General features: G+C 46.1%; 1 protein-coding gene across 2 annotated transcripts in view; it reads left to right on the top strand.

Annotated features, from left to right (window-relative positions):
• The window catches only part of Parva (parvin alpha), a 152094-nt gene that overhangs the window by 92175 nt on the left and 47918 nt on the right, over positions 1-12001 (top strand). For both annotated transcript variants that reach the window (XM_005326791.5, XM_040284732.2), the window contains exons 2-4: positions 4592-4681; positions 4767-4837; positions 8378-8480. In XM_005326791.5, the coding sequence (XP_005326848.3) occupies positions 4592-4681; positions 4767-4837; positions 8378-8480 (264 nt within the window). The remainder of the gene's footprint in view (positions 1-4591; positions 4682-4766; positions 4838-8377; positions 8481-12001) is intronic.

Raw genomic sequence — 12001 nt, 5'->3', positions numbered from 1 at the left:
TTGAGATGACCACCATTACTTTAAAGCAGTCAGGATCTCACCGTGGAGCATAGGATGGAGGGGTGCATGCGGAACAAATGAGATTTCTTTCAATAGAGGAAAATAAAGATTGAGGAGGAAACCAGCTATTCTTTTGTTATAGAGGGAATTGATTTATACTGAATTTCAGGGGGCCTGGGGATGTGGCTCAAGTGGTAGCGCGCTCGCCTGGCATGCACGGGGAGCTGGGTTCGATCCTCAGCACCCCATAAAAATAAAATAAAGATGTTGTGTCCACCAAAAACTAAAAAATAAATATTAAAAAAAATTCTTTCTCTGAATTTCAGGGAGGTAAAGCCACATAGGTCCTGGGGCTGATAAAAACAGAAGCAGGATTTGAATACAGCTCTTTCAGACTCCAAAACCTATCCATGTACTTTGTGATGGGCAGCTGGACCGCTCATCAGGCTGCACTTCCCAGAAAATAAAAGCCCTGTTTCTCAGGGCGACCACTTTGGGGGTTGAGGCAATCTCCCTGCCTTCCCGAGCCCGACCTTGAGCTGAGCATTTAAGCTGTTTATTAAGTTATGACTAATGGTGCTGCGAGACCCTGAAGGCTGAGCATTCAGACCTAGTTTTAGATTGTTAGAGGAGGTTCAGGGGGTAAACATCATATTTGTATTCTGTGCCGAGAAAATTCAATCGCGGCTCTTTGTTTTCCGAGTGCAGGGATTGGCACGGGGCTTCTGCTGGGCCCTGCTCTGGTTTAATAGAAACGAAACCTCCAAAGCAGGCAGGCTGTTTTGGCAAAGTGGCCACTAATAGGGCCCCATGAGGCGGGGACCAGGCCTGAACTGGGCAGTTTGCATATTCACTTTTACAAACAGTTGGCTCCGAGTCAGCAGTTAATGGAATGGGAATGATGTTCTTGTACCAAATCATTTCCTGAAAAAAAAAAAAAACATTTCCAATTGCAAACATATCTCAGCCTTTCTTCTTGGGTTTGCTGTGTCTGTGAGACTGAATTAAAGAGGCAGGGCGAGGCGGGGCTCTGGCTATGATTTTTCATCTGAAGACATTCTTAATAATGATCTTCATGTAAAAGGAGATCCCGTTAGACCCACCTTTAGGAGACCTGGCTGTGAATATTGCTTTTCTAGACACATTTTCGAGATGTTTAATACCTGCATGTTTACAGACCGACTCTGGCTGCAAAACAGTCTTGGGACAGATGCAGCTTTTCTTCCTTTGCAAAATGTAAGCTGGAAATGCTGCCCAGAAATATACACCCATACGTGCACACGAACACAGTGTAGGCTGAAATCTAGAAGTGACTTTTTTTTCCTGGGGAAAGGGTGAAATCCTTCCCACCCCATAAACTACTTTGGTAAATTCTGCCAGTGCAGGTGAAGGGTGGGTGGTCTTGACACTTTTGATTATTTACCCAGCAAATATTTCTTGAGTACCTACTATGCTTGAGTCATTATTTTAAGTAATAATAACAGCAGCATGTGTTTACATGGCTCTTACCAGGCACTCTTCTGAGTACATGTTAACTCATTTAATCTTCCCAGCAACCCAACAAGGTGGACAGTATTATTCTCCCTCCCATTTTGCAGATGAGGAAAGCAAGGCACAAGAGGCTGATGAACTTGGCCAAAGTCATAGAGCTAGTAAGGGGAAGGTCCTGGATTTGAATCTTGCCTGGCTCCTAACCATTTTGTGACCTCTTTGGAAATCTAATAGTGAACACAAGAGGAAAAGTGCCAGTCCTTGCCCGACTCACATTCTGCTGTGGGAAAAGTAGGTGACAGACGTGTCCATAATAATAATTTCAGACTGTAATGGGTTCTGTGAAGAAAATGAGACATGAGAGGGCAGGCGAGGGCTGATGAGGGGGTCTTGTAAGTCTTGGTAAAGAGTTGGGATTTATTCTGAGTATGATGAAAAGCCACAGAAAAGTTCTCAGCAGGAGAAGGACACAGTTCTATTTACATTTTTAGAGAACATTCTGGCAGCTCTGTGACGAGTAGATGGGGATGGGGAGATGCAAGAGGAAAGTAACGGGCTGGTAGAAGGTGGTTCTGGTGATCCAGATGGAATATAACTATGGCTTGAACCAGGAGGGTGGTGGGGGAGATGGTGAGGAATGGCTGGAACCAGGTCCCGGTTGGAAGGTGGAGCCTGGAAAACCTGCCAATGTATTAGAGGCAACAGGTGAGCAACAAGGAGAAGGTAAACAACAATGTCTTGGCTCCAGCCATTGTGTAAACCGTGGTGCCATCTACCAAAGAGTATTAAGTAGGGGAGGAACAGGCTGTTTATGTGCTATATGGTGGTGTAAGGATGTTGAAAATTGCTAGTTTGGACGTGGATGTCTAAATTTGAGATCTCTGTTGAGACTAAGAAGAGACATGGAGTGAGCAATTAGGTTCCTAAGCCATGAGGGGGTCAGGCCTGGACTGGAGAAATAAATATGGACATCCTCATCATTGCATAAAATGATCCCCTAGGACCTCACCATCCTGTTGAACTTCCTGTGATATTGTAAACGTTCTCATCTATGCTGTCCAGGAGAGTAGCACCAACCATGTGTGGACTGTTGAGCACTTAAAATGGGGTGGGTACAGCTGGATGTGGTGGCACACACCTGTAATCCCAGTGACTTGGGAGACTAAGGCAGGAAGATTGTGAGTTCAAAGCCAGCCTCAGCAACTTAGGCCCTAAGCAATTCAGTGAGATCCTGTATCTAAATAAATATTTTAAAAAGGGCTCGGATATGGTTGAGCACCCTTGGGTTTAATCCCTGGTACCAAAAAAAAAAAAAAAAACAAAGGGGGATGGTACAGCTAAGAAACTGAATATAAAAATAGAATAATCTGGGGATGTGGCTCAGTGGTAAAGTGTTTGGCTAGCATGCACAAGGCCCTGTGTTTCATCCTCAGCAATGCAAAAAAGAAAAGGAAAAGAACCTTAAGTAGCACAGGTGGTTAGTGAGTGTACTATGTAAGATAGTGAAGACCGAGGGGAGAGGGTAGCTAGAGGAGAGAAGGTCCAGAGCAGCCTCAGGTTCCTTCGCAGCCAGCCCTTGCCGCTATATTTAAACATGACTTTACTGCCACTGCCCGTCACATGCCTGGCAATGCCTGTCCAGTGATGAAAGCTGTGCTTCTCTGTGAGAAACAGCCTGGAGAAGAGCACAAACTGCTAGATCTAGAGGTGTTAGAAGAAATTAGAGACGGAAGCAGTTGTACTTAGCCAAAAAACAAATGAAATCCTATATTTCTAGAATCATGGAAGCTTTAATACAGGTGTCACCTGTATTTTTTATGCCGGGTATTGAGGAGGAGGATTCTGGAATGATGAGAGTCTAGAACTTGGAGAGTCAAAGACAGTGACCGGGGAAAGTCCCATGTCAACCTCAAGGGCCCACGTTGAGGGGCTAAACACCAGCTTCCTAATGTGAGTGTCCCTTTAAGGTAGGGTCTGTTTTACTCTATTTGCTGGGGGCTCATTCCCGGTCCAGCGGCAGCCATCAGTGAGTTTGCTGATGGGAAAGAACTCTTTGTAAAGGGCTGCCTTGTGCTTAAGCATTCTTACAAGTCTATGCTGGCAATCAGGGAGGCCAGAGTCAATAAAAAAAAATAAAATGGAAAGATGGGCTGTGGCTTTCATTAAAGTTGATGGCAGCGGCCGAATCAGCTCCTTAAGAACCTCTTGGTGCCCAAAGCCTTCGGAGAAAATGGTCTTTCTGTGCTTAATTGGCACAAAGTAAGGGATGTAAGTCACAGCGTTTGAGGGGGAGAGGGTAACCAAGGTCAGCACTCAGCAAATGCTCATTGCACAATGGGTTTGGTGGTGGGAATTGGGTTTTTTACCCAGGCTCCATGGTGTGTCGTTAGTGGTCACGGACCCTTGTGAATGTCTCTTGAAGGAAATGGAATTGTAGATTTCTAGGATTGGAAGTCTAAAAAGATCTTCCTGGTGAGTGTGGCACTCTTCTTTCCTAGCTGAGGAGACAGGGTTAGACAAATGGGGTGTCCCACCACTCCCCAGTGCTGACAGCCAGAGCCCAGGGAGGAGGCTGGAACTGGGACCATCCTGCTCAGCCTGTGGGTTTGGTGCCAGGTATGAGCAGAAGAATGTCCTAGGGAACCCAGGCCAGGAGAGAGGCCCCGAGGGTGGAACTGAAGATGGAAAGGCTCACTATATAAATGTAGCCTGAAATTGGTGACCTCGGTCACCAGCCAGCAGTTCCTAGCTCTCACTATGCCCCTGACAGCAAGCCCTGGAGAGAGGGCAGGAAGCAAAAGGCAGAGACCTAAGAAGAACCTGTTTCTCCTGAAATCTTTTCTGAGAGGTAGGGAGACCTTCTTAGGTCTCAGGAAAGCGAAGGAGGTGACAGACAGAAGAAGGGAGAATAAGAGGATAATTAGGTTCTTTTAGCCGGGAGCCACCATGATGGCTCACAGGCTGAGTGACAGCTGCCATCTAAACTTAGTGGGTTTTTCCCCTCAGTATCAACATCACACATGAATTGCAGAGATCGACCCATCCTCCCACCCCCAACCATCAGCTGGAATGTGACCAGGCTCTTTTTTTTGTCTTCCAGTGTCGGAGCTTCAGGAGGAGGGAATGAACGCCATCAACCTGCCTCTCAGCCCCATTCCCTTCGAACTGGACCCTGAGGACACCATGCTGGGTAACCTGCCTCTCTCTTGTCTCTTTGGAGGAGCTCCGTGCCCTCAACTGTAGCCACCCCCACTCAATTCCTTTTCTTTTTATAGAGGAGAACGAAGTGAGGACAATGGTGGATCCAAACTCACGCAGTGACCCCAAACTTCAGGAACTGATGAAGGTAAGAAAAAATTAGGAGAGCTTTAGGGGCCTCCCAGACTCAACTGGTATCTTCACACCACCAGTTCTGTGCAGGGACCATAGGTCACTGCAGAGAGAAGGCTCGGTCACAGCTCCCTGCCCTCAGGGAGTCTAGAACTTGGAGAGGCAAAGACAGGGACTGGGGAAAGTCCCATGTCAACCTCAAGGGCCCACATTGCGGGGCCAGTAGGTGGACATCTAAGCTGGTAAGACTGGGTCATGGCAAGTGTTTTAGCTAGCTTTTTTGCTGCTGCAATTAAAGACCCGACCAGCACAATTGTAGAGAAGGAAAAGTTTATTTAAGGGTTCAAGAGGTCTCAATCCATAGAGAGCTGGCCTTATTCCTCAGGTCTCCGGGTGAGGCAGAACGAAGCAGCTCACAGGGTGACTAGGAAGCAGAGAGAGAGAGAGACTCCACTCTCAGATACAAAATGTATACCCCATAGCCACGCCCCCCAATGAGCCACTTCCTCCAGCTATACCCCACCTGCCCCCAGTCACCACTCAGTTAATTCACTGATTGGGTCAAGTCTATCACCCAATCATTTCTCCTCCAAGCCTTCCTGCATTGTCTCATATGTGAGCTCATGGTGGACACTTCATATCCAAACCATAACAGGGAGTGATGGTGTTGGTCCCAGGCACCAGAGGAATTAAAATAAGTGAGCTCACAGTGGCCAGGATCTGAGGATTCACAAAGTCCTTCCACTGCTTCCCTAAAGGCCCCTCCAAATCACCCTGACTAAGGCTGTAGCTCAATGGTAGAGCACTTGCCTATTTTGCATAAGGCCCTGGATTCAAGCCCCTAGCACTGAAATAAATAAATAAATCACCCTCTGAGTTAGGAATTAGTTTCCTCACTGGAACATGGGGGTGATGCTAAATCTCAGAAAAACCAAGTGGTTGGTTTGTGGTTCTAGCAGAAATGAATGAGAGTAAATGACATACTGTGCACTACGTACCTAGCATGGTGGCCATCATGTGGTCATCCCTTTCAAACCATTTCTTCCCCGTCCTAATTCGCTGCCCTGTGCCCTCTCTTCAACTTCCCCACGCGGCCCTAAGACAGAAAGACAAGTGAGTCATTCGTTGTCTTTTCCCTGCTCAGAACCTGTCTAGAGTTTCCCATGGACTGTGGGGTGAAGCCCACTCTCCTGCAAGTGGGATTTCCGGTCCATGCTCTAGCTGGCTCTTCAGCCTCAGATCATCCCTGCTTGGCCAACACAGGGACACCAGACCATTCTTGCTTTCAGCACTTCCATCTCCAGGCCTCCGTTTGTGCAGCTCCCTCTACCTGGATGCCTCTAACTGCTCTTCATTTGAAAGTCAAAGCGTAGCCACTTCCTCCAGAAGCCTCCTCTGAATGCCAGTGCTAAGGCTCAGCCTCTGTATGCTGCAGTGGCCCCCATGCTAATTCCATCCTAGTCTCCACACCATAGTACAGTTGCTTGGGCACTTCTCTCTCTCCTTCACCCAATGGTGAGGTTCTTGGGGTTAAAGACTCCATTTTTTCCCTATCATTGTACCCCGAGGATTTAGCACAGAATGTCGCATACAGCAGTATTTAATAAGCACTGGATGGATGGAAGGGATCTCTAAAGTAGCCAGGCTGTTCAGAAATAGAGTCAGGAATGTTATTCCCATGGTTGTGGCTTCATTCGTGGAACAAGACCACATGAGATTTGGGTCATGTCATGAGATACTGGAGGACTAAGGACAATGTTTTCAAGGGAGATATAAAAATATCTCTTCTGTCTGTTTCTTACCTAAGTCTGTGCCTTACCCCAGAGTCCAGGGAATTAACAGAAATAAGGTAGCCTGGGCTGGGCCCACACAACCCCTTACATCTTGGGCTGTAATCAGCCCCATGGGTGGCCTGGATGTGAATGTTGGGTGTCTGACCCTTTCTTGCTAGCATCTGTACTGCACCCATGGATGGCTACCCAGTAGGACCTGGAACCCTTGTGCTGTGCAGAGAAAAGGTGGAACAGCTGCAGTTTGAGGTTTTGCCTGTCACTGAGCTTCTCCAAGGTGCTGGACCTGTGTGGGCAAAGGTCCTGGAGAATGTCTGGCTCTGATCTGTTTCTGCCAGAGGCTACTGACCATGCTGGCACGGGCAAAGCTGCTGCTTGCCCTGGAGACCTCCAAGAGGGCAGATATGGTCAGAATGGGCTCTGAATGGTTCAGGCTTCAGCACTGATCCCAGACCTGGATCTGGGCTCAGTTTGAGGGAGAGGAAGATTGGAGATGCATGTTGCTGCACATAAGACCTGAATCAGGGGGTGCTGTACTGTTGACCTGGGGCACCTTCTTGCTTCCAGGAAGAGGTTTGATTTTCCTAGATCTAGACACTTTGCTCGCCTTAAAATTCTAGTTTTCTTTTAAGAATGTCCTCAAACACCAGCCTTTCTAGATGCCTCCTCCCATTCCTGCTTCTATCCCCAGCCCACTCATCGATAGCACCACAGATCTGGGATCACAGCCTTTTATGTTATAATCATTTGGTTGACTGGTTCCCTGCTCTCATGACCCCTCTCTTGAACAGATTAGGTTTTATGGTATTGGATATAGGTCCATATGAGGTGCTCAGTAATTACCATCATCCTTCCTTGAGACAAAATGATGCACTATGAAGCTACCAAGCTCCATCACAGCACTTAGGCTAATAGAACTGTTCTTCATCTTGATTATAGTGGGGGGTCACTCAACTGTGTACAATGACCAAAATTTATCCCTATATCCTTAAAACTGGTTAATTTCATTATGTATGATCCTGTCTCCACCCCATGAGCTCTGTGACCTGGGCAAATCTGCTTCCTTCCATGCTGATTAAGCCTCCTGGGCACAGAGATGAAGGAATTGCCTCACCCACTGTCGTTGGGAGAGTGCCTATACATTAGTAAGATCTGCTTTTCATCAAGTATTCAACTCTTGTCATAAGTCATTGTTTTCTACCACCTGACCTACAAGATTCTTTCATCCTCAGTTTTAGAGATAGAGAATCAGAGGCTCAGAGAATACCACCAGCTTGCTACAGATTCATAGATCGATCATGCAGATGCACATACAAGTTCCCAGATGACGATGTGCACCTGCGTCATAGTTCATGAAGGAGCAGATACCTGTGCACATGTTCACCAATGTCAGAGGAACACAATCCTGTACACAAACACACACCTGTAGATGACAGTGGTACCCAAGCCAGTTAGTGGGTAGAGCTGGGGTTTGCGTAACTCCAGAGCCCATTTTTGTGCCTGGCATGAAGCCCCTACTGTGAGAGTGTTGCTGGCCTTTACAGAAGGAAGAAGAGATCAGCAGGGACATTGGCGCTGTCATCCCCAGAAAGCTGACACGGGAAAAACCCCAGGGGCTCCCACCCACACCTGCCTGTCTGCACAGGTGGATACTTCTGCTTTTAAAATCTGAAGTTCATTTAGATTTTAATTGCCCAGGATAAGAAAGCTGATCTACAAGAAAATACCCCATGACTTTTTCTCTTATTCTTGCTCTTTCTCTGTAGGTATTAATTGACTGGATTAATGATGTGTTGGTTGGAGAAAGAATCATTGTGAAAGACCTGGCTGAAGATTTGTATGATGGACAAGTCCTGCAGAAGCTCTTTGGTAGGAGGAGAGCTGAGTGTTGCTGTGGGTGACTGTGGAGTCGAGGAGATGGGCTTTGAATGCGTAGAGCAAAATGAGGGCTTTAGATGTTCTCTTGGGTGTTTGTGATTTTAGACCTTTGTCATCCATAGACCCACACTTTTGTGTGTCCCTCTGTCATCTACAGAAGTGTGCATGCATGTCCCCCTGTTGTCTGTGAACCTATATGGGGGGGGGTTCTCTTTGTCATCTATAGACAGGAGCGTATCCCTCTGTCGTCTAGAATAGTACGCATGTGTGGTTGTCTATGCACCTGTGTGTTTGCATTTCTCTGTGTGTCCCTCTCTGGGCTGGGTACCAGTGTGTGACTGTGAGTCCCTGTGCTGTTTGGGCCTACATGTGTTGTCCTCTGTCACCTCATGGCTATTGATATGAAAATCTAAGACCAAAGGGGAAGGAAAGAGGAATCCAGGGAGATCTTAGGGTAGAAAGGACAAATTCAACTTGAATGGAGGTGGGTCCCCCTCACCATTCCTCCCTTTACCTCCAGCCCAAACCTTCCCTCTCCAGTTCTACACTTCAGTACTTAGCTGCCCTCTAGCCCTTTGCACCTTAAGCTGAGTCCATCCGCTTTCCCAAAGATGCTTCTTCCTCTCTAAGTGAGAATTCCTCCTTCCCAGTCTTCCCCCATGTACAAGAATCGCCAGGGCCATTTCTTCTTGCTCAAAAGCCTCCTGAATCCATCTTCTCACCGTTTCTACACGGTTGATTTGCTCTGAACTATTGAAAAAGCTTCTAGACTCATGTCTTCACCTCCCAGCTCACCTCCTCCAGGTCCTTGCCCACGCAGCTAGCCGAGAGCCCTTCCTAGATCACAGCTCTGATCTCACTGAGAACTCTCAGTGCCTCTCTCTCCTGCCAGAATACGTCCAGACCCCCTCACCCCACGCTCAGAACCTATCATGCCCCAGCCATCTTTGCAGCCTCACTTCTGGCCAATCCCACACATATAACTCCCGCAACGTGGCAATTTGCGTAAAGTTCTCAGAAGAATGCCTGACACCTAGCAAGTGCCCGATGAGCGCCTGTCACCATTGTTGGTTTTACTGTTTCTGTGTTCATCCTTGCTTCATTATCACGCATGTCATGCATAGTCACACTCTGATACATTTTCCCATGCTCTTCTTTGTGCCTGAGGCCCTTCTTCTTCCTTTATTTACCAGCAAACCACCATTGCTCATCCTTCTTATCTCATGTACCTCCCTTTTACGACCTGTATAATATGGTCACATCTAAGAGAAATAGTCGTGTACTTTTTCTGTGTTCATCCCCCACATGTACAGGAAGGAATGTATAAATACATATACATGTGTATTTATGTACATGTGTATATACTGCAGGTTGAGCATCCTCAATCCAAAAATTGAAATGCTCCAAAATCTAAAAATTTTTGAGTACCAGCACAAGTGGGAAATTCCATGCTTGACCCCATGTGATAAGTCATGGTCAAAATATAGGTGCACTAAAATATGGTATAAAACTACCCTTCAGGTTTTGTATAAGCACCACAAATGTATATGAACCATAAATGAATTTTATGTTTAGACTTGAGTCCCATCCCCATCTCCTTATGCAAATATTCCAAAACCTGCAAAATATCTCAAATCTGAAACACTTCTGGTCCCAGGTCTTTTGGATAAGGGATACTGAACTTGTATAAATATGTATCTGTATGTGCACACGTGTTTGCGTATATAGACTGTGTATATCCATGCCTTGTTATAAGACTTCCCACATTGTCTGTAGCCATTGGTAGAAATGTATATGGGCCTCTTAAGGCCATTTCTTCTTTATTTATTCAGGCTTCTCCAGCACTCTCAGGTTGCCTAGCACTTAATCAGTGTAATTCAATGTGTATTGAATGAATGAATGAATGGCTAATATAAAATCTAGTAATTTCTAGGAAGCTAAACAGATTTGGTACTCAAACATCAATATTAATGAGTGTTAATATCTAAGGATTGTAAACTCCTGCTGAATGCAGAATAGAAATGAAAAAGCTTTGGCACATGTAGACATGGGGAAGCTGGGAGCCTCACTGAACATCTCTCCCAGTGACTGCAGCTGCTAACCCCTCCAGCAAGTTTCTAATCAGGATCTGAAACTGGCTTGAAATGTTCTGTGCTAGGCTTTCAAAGCAAGGATGCAGCATGGCCACAGAGTAATGGGACGTCATCTTGAGTAATCTTGCCTCCAGGAAGGGTTACAGAGCAGTCCAGCGTCACGTCCGTGCAGCCCCAAGTCAGGGATCACATCCAGATTGGATCCAGATTCCAACTCTTGTGTCAAGAAGGGGGGTGGCTACAGTGGTCATTCTTCTGTAAACTTTAGTTTAGACTACATGGGTCTAAGTCTGGACATACACATTCCAAACCTCACATCCTGGTGGAGAGAACCAGTTCACAGTAAGAAAGTATGTATCAGGAGCTGATCAGGAATTGATCTGAAGACAGAGTTGTCAGGGGCCCTTATGCCCTCACACCCTCATGGTTCTTGTCTACCTCCGATACTTTCTTTACCATCTTCACGTGCTCTTCCTTGTTAGTCATGGTTGGTTTCTTGGTCTTCCATCTTGGCACTTTTTTTCTTTCATATCCACTTTCTGGGCGATTCCATCCACTCTCATAGTTGCCATCATCACCTCTACCATAATTACTCTCAGGTCTGTATCTCCAGAACAGTATTCTCCTTGAAGCTGTTGAGGTCAATTTCTGTCTTCTAGACATCCCCACCCGGATGCCCCACAGCTAGCTTGCAATCAGCCTGCCCCAAACCAAGCTGCTTGTCTTCCTCCTCCCCACCAAATCCATTCTGTTTTCCACTTTGATGAATGGTATTACCGCCGCACAGCCAGTTGCTCAAATGGGAAACTTAGGAATCATCCTGGATTGCTCCTTCCCCTGTGTCCCTGACAACTGTATTCCCACATACAGTGCATCAAGCCCATCCCTTGTCTCAGTTTGTATGCAGAGCCCTTAGGAAAGTGTCTGGCATGCTAGGTAGTTAGTTCTCACTTATTCTCCAGCCCCACTCTGGCTATCTTAGAGCAGAACTTCTCATTTTTCTTAGCTTCTTTGGTTGCAGATCCTTTTTGTGTATCACGCTGTTTCCTCCCTTTGTAACTCTATCTTCCAAATCTTACTTATATTTCACAAATTGTCTTAATACTTAAATTCATAGGACACTTGTCACTTTGTTTAGTTCAAAATCTGACGAAAACAATTTTGGGCCTAGATTTGCAAATGTAGTAAAGAATTCCCATATGCTCTTCTCCCAAGTTCCCCTAATGTTCATGTCCCATCCTACTAATATCAAAATTAAGAAATAAACCTTAGAACCATACTCGACTAAATTACAGACTCCACCAGTTTTTTCCTGTGAGATCCTTTTAGTTCTAGGATTAAATCCAGATTCCCACATTGTTGTAAGTGTCAAATCTCCTTCGTTCCCTTCAGTCCACGACAGTTTCTCAGTCTCCCATG

This window comes from Ictidomys tridecemlineatus, chromosome 4, assembly GCF_052094955.1.
Source record: "Ictidomys tridecemlineatus isolate mIctTri1 chromosome 4, mIctTri1.hap1, whole genome shotgun sequence".
In the NCBI taxonomy this organism is placed as follows: domain Eukaryota; kingdom Metazoa; phylum Chordata; class Mammalia; order Rodentia; family Sciuridae; genus Ictidomys; species Ictidomys tridecemlineatus.
The sequence above is the reverse complement of the archived record's forward strand: the minus strand, read 5'-3'. Positions and strand labels throughout refer to the sequence as shown.